General features: G+C 49.0%; 1 protein-coding gene across 4 annotated transcripts in view; it reads right to left on the reverse strand.

Moving 5' to 3' along the window:
* Positions 1-614: 614 nt before the first annotated feature.
* PLXNB1 (plexin B1) overlaps positions 615-13899 on the reverse strand; it is an 83236-nt gene continuing 69951 nt past the window's right edge. For all 4 annotated transcript variants that reach the window (XM_075095940.1, XM_075095941.1, XM_075095942.1 and 1 more), the window contains 13 exons: positions 13613-13791; positions 12859-12925; positions 12131-12277; positions 11478-11655; positions 9881-9984; positions 9132-9216; positions 8245-8411; positions 7031-7191; positions 6670-6817; positions 5883-5947; positions 5717-5792; positions 5271-5345; positions 615-4728 (listed from right to left, as the gene is read on the reverse strand). In XM_075095940.1, the coding sequence (XP_074952041.1) occupies positions 4624-4728; positions 5271-5345; positions 5717-5792; positions 5883-5947; positions 6670-6817; positions 7031-7191; positions 8245-8411; positions 9132-9216; positions 9881-9984; positions 11478-11655; positions 12131-12277; positions 12859-12925; positions 13613-13791 (1557 nt within the window). In that variant the 3' untranslated portion in view covers positions 615-4623. The remainder of the gene's footprint in view (positions 4729-5270; positions 5346-5716; positions 5793-5882; positions 5948-6669; positions 6818-7030; positions 7192-8244; positions 8412-9131; positions 9217-9880; positions 9985-11477; positions 11656-12130; positions 12278-12858; positions 12926-13612; positions 13792-13899) is intronic.

The raw sequence follows: 13899 nt of genomic DNA on the forward strand, positions 1-13899 counted from the left end.
GCACCTGGGGGAACAAGTGACTTGCAACCCCTCAAAGGCCAGCAAGAACACACATCTAGGGGAAGGAGGGACTTGAGCAGCAACAGTGCGTAGATCAGAGTTGGGAGAAGCAGACTATCTAAAACTGTGCTAGTGAAGGAAAGGCAGCTTTTTGCCTAGGAAGAACTGTGCAACTAGTTTAAGAATTAAGTTGTTTTGCTAATTTAGGAACGCTGGTTCCTGTCTCACACTGGCGGACAACAGCGATCCACACAAAGCGTACCTTGAGCAACCCCAAGGTTGGAAAGCCACAATGGGAGCTGTGCGGTGCCCAGTGCCCCCAGTCACAGCTGCAGCTGCAGCCCAGCTCCTGCAGCAGGAAGGAGCAGCAGGGATGGTAGTGCAGCCCTGGAAGCTGCAGCAGTGTCAGGATGCAGGATGGGCAGTGGAAGGTGGCACAAGGTTACCTCGAAGCAAGCCAGTCTTAGCTCCTGGACTAGGGAGGAGGGAAAAGCCCCACACTTGCTCCCGGCCTGGCTCCCAGGTCCTGGCGCTCAGAAGGACACAGTTGCCACACAAGAGGTGGATAGATTTTGGGCAATTGATCATTGTGCAACACAAGTGTGACACACAGATTGTATATTAAAATTTATTGATTATTGTGTAAGAATTCTTTTTATTAAAATCATTTGGACTCTAAACTGATTATTTACAGACAAAACCTCTTATATCACCAATAGATTCCTACATCTCAGAACAGTATCTACAAACAGTTATTACACTATGTAACAAAATTCAGATTTTTTTTTTCAAGCTTTTTATATTAATTATTAATTCCAATTTGAGAAAGACAGTACCTCGGGTGCTCTAAGCAGAACTCAAGGCGTGGCAGGGCGTAAATGCAGGTCAGGCCATTCCGTAACAGACAAACACCAAGTCACAAGGCTGGGAGAGGGCAGAGTCACCAGGACAGGGGACCGGGACAAAGACTGTTAGAACAAACACATGGGGTGTTCTGGAAACCAAAAGAATCATCCCGACAAGAAAGGCACCAAAAAAGCAGCATCTCACTGCAACTGGGGCACACCCTGAAAAAGAAGTGGCATTCCACCGAGGCAGCAGCCTCCGAGAACCCTCTGTTTCCATTCAAAAAAAAGAAAAAAAAAAAGTTAGCCATCTTTTCTAAAAAAAAAAAAAAAAAAAGCACTTCCAGGTACAGCCTAAATTTGCCACCTGAGAGATGAAAGCCAGCGCTCTCACACCTACCAGGTGTGGGTGCCAGCTACTCGTAGTTGTGCCAACGGGAGAGACATTCAAATACGCTAACGGGCATTTATCTTAATACTGATCAATTCTCAGTGCTTCATCCAGACCATGGTGGAAGCCAGTTTCTTTCTCTGACCACAGTACTAAATAAACCTTAGTGCCTGCCATTCAAGAATATCGTCTTTCTGAGAGTACGATTAAAGCAGCGACATCCCCCTGCTGCGCTTGTGTCTTGGAGAAGGGGAAATGGTCGCTGTGGCACGGCGCTCTCAGCTGGTGCCCGCAGAACCAGCTACCTGTAAGAGAACAGGAACATCTAGAGAGGATTCTCCGTCTTTGAGAAGGAACATCCGTCTCCAGAGTGTCTGACAAGCTGGTCATGGAATCAGGCAGAGACTGGAAGAAACTTTGAAGGATCATGAGAAATAAATAAGTCTTCCCCGCAACAGGGAATTTCATAATAAAACCTGTTTTGTGCAAATTTAAATGCACAGAACCCTGTCGTAGTAATGGGCTTTGCCACAGGAGAGGGGCATGGACGGAGAGAAGGGGAGCCATGCCTAAACCAGTGAGGGGCCTTCCATGCGTGTCCGCAGGGGAGGAGGATGCCAATATCGAGAACACCAAGGACAGACGGATGGAGAGAGAGGGGCACTACCAGCTTTCTGCCCTCACTGCACCTGCGCTGGGCCATGTCTCCTGTCCTGCTGCGCAAGGACAGGCTCAAGATGTTAAATAAGTCAATCACCTATGTTTAGCTCTATTTTAAAGTCTTGATTATTGCTCTAATAAAAGCAGACTTTCACAGATACACTCAGAGAAAGCAGATAATTTCCAACACCCAGGAGCACTGCTGAGAAGCAAAGAGGATGAGGAGCCCATGTATCCCACGGCCCAGGTCAGCCACGGGGGCAGAGGCCATGCTCTCAGCAGACACACCTGGAGACCTGTCACTACAATTCCAGGAGGGCCACCAAGTCCTCCTCCCTTTGCCAATGTGAGGTGGCTCTGGAATTAAGCCCCAAGCTGCCCTGTCCTGGGAAAGTACAGAGAGAATTCTACAAAAATAGGGGCAGATGTTAACAGCCTGCAGAGCCACAAATCCCGAACAGAGCCTGTGGCTCCTGGCAGATACTCAGCAAGGTGGAGAGGCCACAGACTTGCTGCCTGGGGCAGAAAGTCCATCCATCAACACACAAGGGGACAGTGCTACTCTGCCGCTATACCTGCACCTGCCTCAAACCAAGGAATCGCCTCTTGTGGTTCCTAAGGGAATGGGCTTTACTAATGTGCATTGTATCTGCTTTTTTCCCATCTGCCAGCCCCTTCCTCCACCCAGCTTTTTGGGGGCTGATTTAATCAGATTTGATCGAGACAGAGGTTTCAGAGGTGCTGAGTCCCCATAAGTTTCATGGAGATGGACAGGCAGGAGCGAGACCCAAACTGGAGCCCACCTGGAGGAATAGAGGCAAACTGCCCCTGCCTTTCTGCCTGGCACAGCCAGCTCGCTCGCCTGCAGCTCGGTACAGCAGGACAGGAGCAGGAGGTGGCACAGGGATGTTGGCTGTACTCTGGGCACACCACCTGGGCATACTGCTGAGAGAGGGTCACAGAAGAGAGCTGGCTTTCTAGGAAGAGAAGCCAGCATTAGCTTGTTGTTATATTGCTCAGAGAACAGTTTTGCAACTGTGCAGCACTCACGCAAAGCCACAGGGCTGATCTGATAGGCCTGGGATTACTGCTATCTGCAACGTAAAGAGAGGCAGGGACATGAGTCTGCCCTGTGTTAGCTCTGGTCCCTCCCGGCCCCACAGTTGCAACCTCAGGGAAGTGACAGAGAAGTCAGACCTGTCTACTGCGCCCAGGCACGCAGGACATCAGCGTGGGATTAGCAGTGGGGGCTGAGAACGAGTAGGGCACCCTTATAAATAGGAATTTGCTCCCAGAAGGGCAGAGCACCTGGTTTGGAAGGCGCAGGAACTGAGAAGGGAGCAGCAAGGAGCTGCCCAGTGACAGCTGGCAACTAACTGTGCTTGTGCCTGCTCCAGCCTCTCCTTCCTCGTGCAAATCATTCCTGTTCACAGGACACCTGATGCTACTTGGGAACAACGCAGTTGTGCTTCATAGCTTCCTCGAGTTCACAGCTCACCAAATAACCCTTCTACGTGCCACAACAGGAGAGTTTGGGAAGTGAGACTGTGAACAAGGTGTAAGGCAAGCCTAACAGAAGGGCACACAGCTAAGCCTTGAACTGAGCTGTGGGGAGAAGGGAGCTGCTGTTACAACAACGGAGACATCTACGAGTTATCCCTGCAGACAAAGCAGTGGAGAAAACTTTGCTCCAGTGCTGACAGACGTTTGTCAGTAGAAGTGCACAGAGATACTTCTCCATGAAAAGCTTTGTCTCAAAGCCACAAAATTAAACATTCTCCTTTAGCATTTAAATACATTAACTTTCTGAGGGTATTTACAAGTCCAGTTCAGAGCAGCAGAACAGCCAGACACCAGAGGAAGGGGAAGTGGCACAAGGCATTTGTTGTGCTTTTCCAAAGAGCAGGGCAACCTCTGGCCACAAGGAACCAGGAAGATGGATCCTGAGCTGGGTCAGTGGAGGCTGAGGCAGGGCAGGCAGCAATTCTCACATGCTGAATTTGTCCTGAGGGGAAGGGTGAGGGACTGCTGTCCGTTTATAGTAGGCCCCTGGGCAAGCACACATGCTGGTGAGCATGTTACATCCAAGCAGGTGTCACGCACGAGCTGTCAGAGACCAGAACACCGAGGAGCAAGAGACCTTCGCCATCGGACAGTCTCCTTTCTACATCCAACATCCAGAACCCGTGGGGACATTGCTGCATGGAAGTTTCTCAGGTGTGATACTGCAGGAGTGCTTGCTAGCTGGGGACAGAGGTTAGCACAGCTGTCAGCCTGGGGAGAATTTCCTGTGTCCCCGCTGAAGTGAGTGGCTGCAGCCAGGGAGTCTGCGGCACTGGCAAGGGCATCCATTCAAGGCCAAGGACTCCACAGACACAGTGCTTGCTGTTGTCACCTGGCTCTTCAACAACGTTGTTTGGAAACTTGGCACATTCACATAACATCTGTGGAAAGGAGCCGTGTGGTCCTTCTGACAGTCTGCCAGAGGAAAACCAAAGTCTGGGGTTTTTTTTTTGTTGTTTGTTTTGCTTTTAAAAAGAAAAAACGGTAAAAAAATATTCTCTGAGATGCAAGGACGCTTGTACTTTGTACTGCCTTGGCCACCCCTGTTCATGTCACCTGTGGGTTCCTTGGAGAGTCTGGTTCCAATGGCAGCAGGACACCCTGTGTAGAGCTAGGACGAGCACTGTCCCTGTTCGCCAGGGGAGAGCAGTTTGTCTGTGCCTGTCACAAATCTGTGACTTTATTCTCTACAGCTGCTGCAATCTGTTGTAGTCTGTATCCGAGCTGCATCTTCTGTGCCGTTGGGTCTTCTTCCAAGGCAGTAATGATCTGCAATGAGACAGAGCTCACCGGCAGCCCTTCTCCAGCACACAACACTGCCAGCCAGCTCACCGCCATGCACAGTGGGGATCCCCGAGCTGGAATCCAGCATGCTCAAGACTAGAGTGGGTATGTAGTAATTAATCTCAAATTAACCACAAAATAAGTATTCTAGATTCGTCCTAATAATTTATAAACTTTATAGTGCAAAAAAACCTTCTCACCTGAAAATGATATCTTCAGTAAATGAACCTGAACTAACTGCATTTCTTTTTAGGTGGAGCATTTGGATACCAGAGTCAAAAAAAAAAAAGAAGCGTACATGAAATCCCAACAGCCACCAAGTTAGAGATAAGTTCTTTTTTATGATTTCCTCCCTCCCTCTTTGATAAGAATAAAGCAAACTTATGACATGGAAGTTATGCATGCCAATGAAACAGATCGCAGCATTGTAATAGTCTGGCTGCTCTTAATTATTAATCTTTGGAGGTTTTCTGATTGGATGGTAAAAGGAGAAGGCATGTTCATACCTGCTGGAAACACACACTCACCTGGTCATAGTATTTATTGATGTATTTGTACAATTCGTGTAGAGCCACCAGGGAATTGAGGTCACCTGAGTAATTCTGAATAAAAGAGGAAGTTAGACAAAACCTTGAGACACCTAACCATTGTTCTTTTAAGTTCTGCATCCTCACAACTCATTAGGAAACGTGCCTGTTGCACAAAGCTACAGGAAAGGAATTCACCAACGGTTCCTAGCAACGGAAAAATCACACGTACTCCTTGCCCTGAAAACCTGACTACACTTTTCAGCACTAGCTGGGCAGACCCTCACCCTCCCAGTGGTGCCACAAAGCAGAGCAGCCACTGGGAACGGTCAGTACATCTGAGCAGAACTGAATGCTCAGCTGGACTATCTCATCTTTGCATTACTAATGTTCTCTCGGATGCACAGGTGAGGGGTCAGGGTGACTTCTGAAATAGTTTTATTTACCCGTGATAGCTCAGCCAGGGCAGAGTTCATCTCCTGGTCACTGGCAGAGATGGTCTGACGAATGTCCGCATAATACCTACGCAGTGGTACACAGACAATTAGCACATTGTTCCTCCCAGCCTCCTTCTTACCGCTTGAACTGCGACTCCTCACATTCACTGCTTACCTTTCCACCATCTGCTTGTAGCGAGGAATGTCCCGGGCATAGAGCAGCTTATTGATCGGAGAGTCCTTGAACATCCAAAACCAGAATTGATTACACAAAGCTCCTTCCTCATGCTGTGGACTAACCTTAGCAGGTAACACCATCACCGCTGTTTTCTGTCATTCATTCAGGATTGGGAACTTTTGTCCTCTGCATGGAGAGGCACTTAAAATACCAGGCTCCCTTCTAGTAACGCAGTCTGAGGAACCATGAGATGTGTGGGTGAAAGGACCTCTGGGGTCCCTAGGCCCAAGTGAAGGCCTTTCACTTGGGAGCTGAGTGATCCCCAGCATGAGATCACATTGGCTATGGCTTTGCATAGCTGATTCCTGAAGACGTCCAGAGATCCACCCATCCCATCTCTGGTGGGATGTTCCACCCTTAGTACAGGGTGAGGCACGGTGGTAAAAAGTTTTTCTAGTGGCCAACCTCGATCTCCCAAGCTGCATCCTGTGACTTACACTGCCACAGCCAGCTAAAGTTTAGCTCTGTCCCCCAAGTAGCTGAAGGCTGTAAATAAAGAGCACCCCTCAACAACTTCTGTACAGAAGTAGTATTTGTATGCTAAACAAAGTCTCTTCTCTCTCCCCAGGAGTCCCCATTACTCTCTGGTGCTCCAGTGGCACATGGGAGCAAGGATGGGCCTGGCCGTCTCTCCCAGCAGTGCTACATAAGCATTATTGCCTTCCTGGTGCAGCACTGCTTGACTCTCTGTGCCAAGCACACTCCCTTCTCCCTCTGTACTTACCCGCCCTAACTTATGGTCAGCTATCGTACAGGAGTCCATGAAGGTCTGCGCAATGACCAGGAGCACAGCATCTACGTTATCTGACGTCTGCACATCAAAAACAAACTGGGGATTCTTGATGATGTTGATCCAGAACCGCAGGGGCAGGCTGTGGAGAAGACGGAAACACACCAGGGTATCAGCAAAGGCAGCAGCTACGGTGCTGAAAGATATTCTGCACCTTTCAGCTTTGCCCTCCCAGCAAAACCAGCTTTTCTGCTGCCTTGCACTCCCATTTTGCTCCTCCTCAGTAGGCAAAGGTGGCTGTCGCTTTCAAGCGATCAGCTTAGTGCCTCCTCTGGGGCCCAGAGGAACACCATACCTGTTTGTCTTCCAGATATGGATGGTCTCAGGGTCTGCAATCCCATAGTGTATTGCCTGCTCATCCAACAGGTCAAAGAAGTATTTGACCGCCAGAGGGACAGGGCGGTTGGTACTGAGGATCACCTGGAATAAGTCATCCACAAACTTCTGCAGAGTGCCCTGTGAAGAACCGAGCAGGACTGAGTCAGCATAGGCAGAGGAGAGTGGAGAGCCCCGGCCTCACGCAGGTGAGAGGTGACCCTCTGTGGGTCAGCAACCTCCCCTCCACTGCAGGGAACAGCAGCAGAGGAGAAGAGGCCCCAGTGGTTTATGGAATAGAGGCCAGGGAAAAGCTCATGAACAAAGTGAAATGTAGGGGGGAGTCAGATGCACTTGGAACCACTGCAGGTAAAGGGCATTGCTACAGGGGAGAGAGCTTACAACAGGATGGAATGGCACTGAACTGTAGAGACTGCACTGAACTGTAGAGACCTCCTAGCAGAGCGGGACTGCTGGCTGCCAGCAGCTGTATTCAGCCAGACAGAAACAAGAAGGGGTTTGCTCAGCAGCAAGAGGAAGTTCAGTAAATGTGAGAAGAGCACAAGCACTGCCTGGCAAAGTGCCTGGGCTGTCCCCTGAGGGATGGTACTACTCCAAGCAGGGCATTGCTGGGGAACCTGGATGCCAAAAGCTGATCCTTTCTTGAGAACAGAGCAGACACACAAGTTCCTGGGTCAATTTTTTAACAATGACACTGTAATAAGGCAAAAAGGAGAATGCGAGCAGGCATTATGCCTGATTTATGACGGCAGCTGAATCTGTGCATGGCTGGTATGTACTATTAACATCATCTTGCTGCAGCAGGTAACAGGTCAGTCGATCTTTTGGCCTTGGGTGGGTGAAAGGTGAGCAGACATGGCAGACCAGTGGACACTGCTGCCAAAGAAACTCTGCTGCAAAGCACAGGGTACCTGCTTTTTTCTGTGGGACACACAACAACAAACATGGGGTGGACACAGGGATAAAACCATTTCTTACTCTCCTAGCAGCTCTGCAAAATGTAACCCATTAGTAGAAGTCTGGCACTGCAGTGCTGGATCGGAAAGGAAACAACCAGCATGTACAGAAGCCCAGGTAAAGGCGCTCTTCATTGTCATACACATCCCTGCAATCTGCCAGGGACATGAAGGAAGGCAAGATCCAGAGCACAACGCAATCTGCGCTTCTTCTCACCTTCATTGAGAGTAGACGTGTCAGATAGATCTCCGGGATTGCCTTGGCTCGCTCCCGATCTCTTAAGCTCCCACGCCGATGCTTGGGAAGCTCTGGCTCTTCTGTTGGTTTTACCAGGTGCCAAAGTTTGATCCCACCTTCATCTGCATCCTCCAGCATTGGTGTTTCTAAAACAAGCAATTGTTTACAGATGAGTGTCAGTTCTCTTGGAGTAGAGCTTGGCCAGGTGAGCCCCAAGGAAGCAAGATTTCACAGTATGATAGAAACACAAATGGGAAGGAACCTCTGGAGGTCTCTATCCAGCCTTCTGCACAGAGTACAACTGTTGCTTGTACTACAGCAGGTTGCCTTTGTCCACCCAAAACCTTCAAGGTCTTGCAAACTTCCCCAGACAGAGATCCCCCACTACCCCAGTGCTCTGTTCCAGGGCTGCATCACCCTTTTGCTGAAGAGGGATTTTTTTGACATCCAATTTGAATCTGGTAAGCTGCAGCCTGTGGCTACTGTCCCTGGCACCACAGGAGTACCCATGGAGCTGTTTGCTCTGCCAGGCAGTAAGGTAACTGCCTGGTGACCCATCACCACCCTCAGGCCATGCTCAGCACCTGAGGGTATTAAGATCGTGCTCCACCCTAGGGAGTCAGAACTAGAGAATTGTCCTTATCCTGCATTTTCATGCTCAGTGTGGCTTTCCTCCGTTCTTACGCTCTTTTGCTTTTCTGTCATCTCGCCTGCCCAAGCTTTCAGTATTCTGACAATCCTATGAGGGTCCAAATTGTGTATCAGCCTTCTATAGCAGCATAAAGCTGGGGCTATGGCAAGAGACCTGTCTCCCTAAGTGACAAGTGCTATAAAATAATTTTATGAGAACAGGACATCAAACTCACTCTCTCCTGGGATGTAATCCTGATTCTCCCTATGGATGTGCTTGGTCAGGCGTGGGACCAGTGCTACTGTTGCTCCATCAGGCACCTGCACACAAGCAAAAATCAATGTTCAAAACAAATGGCATATTTCTCATCAGTGCAATGGGCAAGTGTTTGTAGACCGAAACAGACTCTACCATGACTAGAAACAGGGACAGGAACTGGGATTCTGGGGTACCATCACTGTCTTTCCTGATGGTGGGGGAATCTTATTTGTACCAATTAAAAAACTGATGTGCAAAATACGATGAAGACTATAATACTCAGGGTCTGAGGTCAATCACATCTACAGCATGTTGCAGCAAGGTATGACATATTGGTGCAAGATATGACACGTTGGTGCAAAGTAGTTAAAAAACCTCCTCTTTCCATTCCTAGAAGCTACTGCGTAGATCAGTGCGCCATCACCTGCTAACCCATTTGGACTGGAACATTAACAGATCCAGCAGCATCACCTTCACTGCAACAGCCATCAGGCATGAACTTGGTGTCTCCTTCCAAGCCCTGCACCTCAGGTACAGGTTAAGAAGGGGGCTATGCTTGTGGAAGTCAGAGTGCAGGCCACAGCACTGGCTTAATTTGAACATGCTGCTGCAAGAAAGCTCCAACCTTTTGGCAGTGATCCGAGCAGGAGCCAGAGCCACAAATAGAGCATAGCAGTGTGGAAAAGACAAGAGGAGACACGAGGCAATGGTAGACTGAATTCTGACCTTGTAATGCTGAAGAGTATTCAGGCGTTTCCAAGTTCCTTGAACAACAGATGTCACATCCTCATCGGACAGTATCAGATGACCTGCCAGCCCCGATCTCCACTCTACAGCCATTAAAACACAGAAAAATGAAAAGATAAACTCTTAAGTTGAGGCGTCTCTGAAGTCTGTTGTGCTTCAACCTGAACTAGTAGAACCCTATGCCAGAGAAGACTAATGCTCAAGCTACATTAGCATCATGGAAGGGCTGGGACTTCATCAGCCCAACACTCAGGGAATAGGAGAAGGGTCCCATGGACACACTGTTATGGTGCACACATCCAAACCATCTGTGTACGTAACCCACCCAGGATTAATTTTCTGTACATAAATCCCTTGCATCTACTGGCACTGAGGTTTTTTTACCCAGTTATCGAATAACAAAATCTTCTTCTGCAGCTTTTCAGAGACCGCTTCAGGTTTGACTGTCCTGAATAAAAGGGGGCATGATTTGCCAATTCAGTCTAACGACCACCTTGAAGGAAGAGGATTAACAGAAAAGTCTTTAATGTCAGATATTTTCTCCATTTTTAAAGGCACTGAGTCACATATCAGCCTTCTCTTCAACAAGCTGAATATGTTAGGCTCTTAACCCCTTTCAGGTTTGCCTTCCATCCCCAGGATAATTCAAAGTTCTTTGTACTTGTCTCTGTTATTTCCATATTCCCCTGGAGAGTGAGCAGCAAAATCTGGTCCTAGTAGTAGCCCTGCCTCAGCTCACAGCACCTATGAGATCACTGCCTTACTTTGACCTGCCGTATCCCTTGTTACACACCCACTGATCCTGGTCAACCTTTATCCATGCTGTTTCACAGACAGCATAATCTGAGCAAGTACCTGTAACAACACAGAGTCCTGCAGCCTCCTAGAGCACAGGGAGAGACGGCCTGGCCACCCAGGTCTCTCATCTGACACTTGCAAAGTTCCTAGGAATTCTGTCAGATTGTGACTCTTCAAGTAGGTGATTCAAACCACAAATATGTGCTTACAGTTCTTATTACCTGCTATTCCCCCAGTACCTGCTCATCTATAAATGTCACCACTATTCAGCAACAGCCAAAGAATGAAGAAGAAGATAGAAAACTGAGTGGCTTCCCTCACAATGCAAGTTCTACCTTTCATTAACCACTGTGGGCAAAATCCTCCCTGACATACATCACTGCCATTGACTTCGCTGGCAGGAAGAGCCAGTCTATGACTACAGCATCTCTGCCCTGCACTCAAATCATCCTCCTCTCCTACACATTCTCCATGCTTCCCCCCACCCTCGTGCGCCCTTGCCCAAGCCATTGCCATGGTCCAAAGTCTGGCAAAGAACACCGTGAAATGGAAGGGAATGGACTCAACTGCTTCTTTCCCACCCCTACCTCTTGCTGTTAGCCTCTTTCCTGCATCATGCCCTGTTGAGTCCAGCCAGAGTGCAAGATCCTTGGTCAGTGACTCTGCACACTCAGCAGAGAATGACAAACGTCATGCGTGCTGGGGTGCTGTGCACAGACAGCACACGACAACTCTGCCACTTCCTTACTGAGTTTTGGCACAAAGGAGTTCTGCTCACCGAGGTCCAGGGTGTCTGGGTCTGGTCGGTGACAGTATGGTGTCCCTTTGTAGATCTGATCTAGGATTTTCTCCTTCACCTGTGTTATGGTATCACAGTCTAGCACTTTTGCAGAAATCCCTTGGGAGTCCTCTGCCCCTCCTGTAGCACCTCCTGCTTGTGTCAAAGCGTTTAAGGTCTGGGAAAGAAAAGAAAAGGTCGTAGCTACTCAGCTGATAAGATTACATATGACATGTTTACAGCTTTGATAGTTGGCACGAAGGCAAGTTAACAGCTAGTCCTTTCACTGGGACAGTTTCAGAAAAGAAGACATCACAGATGTGTTTTCAGTTTAGTGTCAAAAGCTGGAAGCCAGTTCAACAGCATTGGAGAGGGGCTTTCATGTACTGTTAGAAATTTCATCCCCTTATTTCTAGACACAGAGCACAGCACATACACCAGATTGCTGTGGTGACGGCTCCTAAAAGCCTAGGGCAAAAGTACTCGATTTACCAAAGCTCTTGCTCATCTGTGGAGTTGTGCTGCTGGAATAAGCCTGGCTCCCAGGAGACAGAGGCAGGGTGCTGCACTTCTGCTGTAGCAATAATAGGAGGAGAGACATTCAACCCTGTCCCATCAGAGAGCCCAGAGAGAACAAAAGATTTGGTGCTTACCAGAGTCCGGTACTCGAGGTCCTCTCTTAAAAGGCGGTTGTCATTTAGGGTATATTTGGCTTTCCCTGTCACCCAGTCAACTGGCCCTTTGTCCACCTGGTGCTTGATTCCTCGAAACAGCATGTAAAGTGGCTCCCCAACAGAGTCCTGACGCAGAAAGGAAGGAGTTTCACCTCAGAGAAATTCAGCTTCCTCCTCCCAGCAGAGCCCAATGGCTTGGAAATATGGACACCCAAACAGAGAAGCAGGACTGAGGGTACAGCAGCTAAGCCAGAGCAGGCAGAGACAGAGCCTCTGCGGACAGCTCCTACTCCATGCATAAGGGAAGTGCACGGGCCAACTACCAGGCGGGCGCACAGGACGAAGGCATTGCTCTGCCTCTTGTCACTAATCTGAGAGACTGTCCTTGCCACCCCCTCTCCAGGGAAGGAACCAGATCAGAATCTGTGTCCTCCCCACACACAGACCAGCCTATGGCCAGTGTGTCTCAAGACAAAGGAGGTACACTGAACCCTCCATGATCCAGCAAAACATCCTGGAAACACTGAGTGGTGTTAGTGCTGATTGAAGCATACCTCTCCCCAGCAAACAGTCCAGGTCTGTCATTCCCCACCCTGAAATACAGGGCAGCTCTGGCGCTATTTCAGCTACGAGCAAGGCACAAAGGAAATCTGAGGCTGCCTCCCCTCTTTTGGCCCCTCTGCGCCACAAAGGGACAAAAAGCTTACCCTCACAAATGCATACAGGCAGATGGACATCCAGTTGGTTAACAGCTTCTCTACCACTGTCTCTGTCCTGAAAGAGAGCATGAGGTTGGTCACAGGGATATGGTGCACAGCAGGGAGGGATCTGGAGATAAAGATCACTCCAAAAGAGCATAACAAATGATGGATACAACATCAAGGGAGAGAAAAATTTAAAAAAGGACTTTAGAGACCGGTAAGGTTAATGCTTTCAGTACTACTTATTTGAGGCACTTCTCAGCCTGAAGGAGGCACCAAATTACAGGCAAGCAGGGGACAGAGGAAAGCCTCTGGTAGGTCTCAAACAAGGGAAATTTGTTCAGATCAGAAGGATGGGCCAGACAGGAGGCTAATGGGCATCCAGACACAGGAGATATTTCAGTTTCACTTCCAAACATGGCATGACTGTGAGCCCAGGGACCTCTAAACAGCAAGGAGAGATTAGCAGACCTGCAGAGCCCAAGTACCTGAACAAAAGGAGACAGTTAACGTACAGCAGCTTCAAAAGAAGAGGCATTTGGGGTGGGCAACTCCAGCTGCCTACTCTTCTCACACATTTCCTGCTATTTTCCCTGCCAATTGCTGACTGGGGAGATGGGTATCATTGTTACTGTTTCCTCCCATTTGGTGTGTGTTGTCTGAACAGCTGCAGCCCGTGCCACGATGTTACCCTACCCAGAGGAGTTTCGGAGCTTGCCAGCTGGGCAGAAAGCAGTGGGACCATGACTGGCTTGCTCACCTCCGCAGCATCAGCTTGGGGTTCTTGGCCACATACTGCTCCACAAGGTCATTCAGGAGTGTTTTGAGGATGTCAGTGAAGTACTCCAGCTTTCCATGCAGCGACACAGTGAGCAATGATGCCACATAGGCCCGGTCTCTCGGAGAGAAAGTACGCTGGATTTCCAGAGTGTGGATGAACTGGTGGGGAGAGAGATAAGCCAGTGTGTGATTCTGCTGACAACAAGGCACTCGCATCTACTGGCTCGTGGAAGAGGTGGTGCTGCAGGGAGCTATTCGGGAATGAAC

This window comes from Phalacrocorax aristotelis, chromosome 6 (assembly GCF_949628215.1).
Source record: "Phalacrocorax aristotelis chromosome 6, bGulAri2.1, whole genome shotgun sequence".
Classification (NCBI taxonomy): domain Eukaryota; kingdom Metazoa; phylum Chordata; class Aves; order Suliformes; family Phalacrocoracidae; genus Phalacrocorax; species Phalacrocorax aristotelis.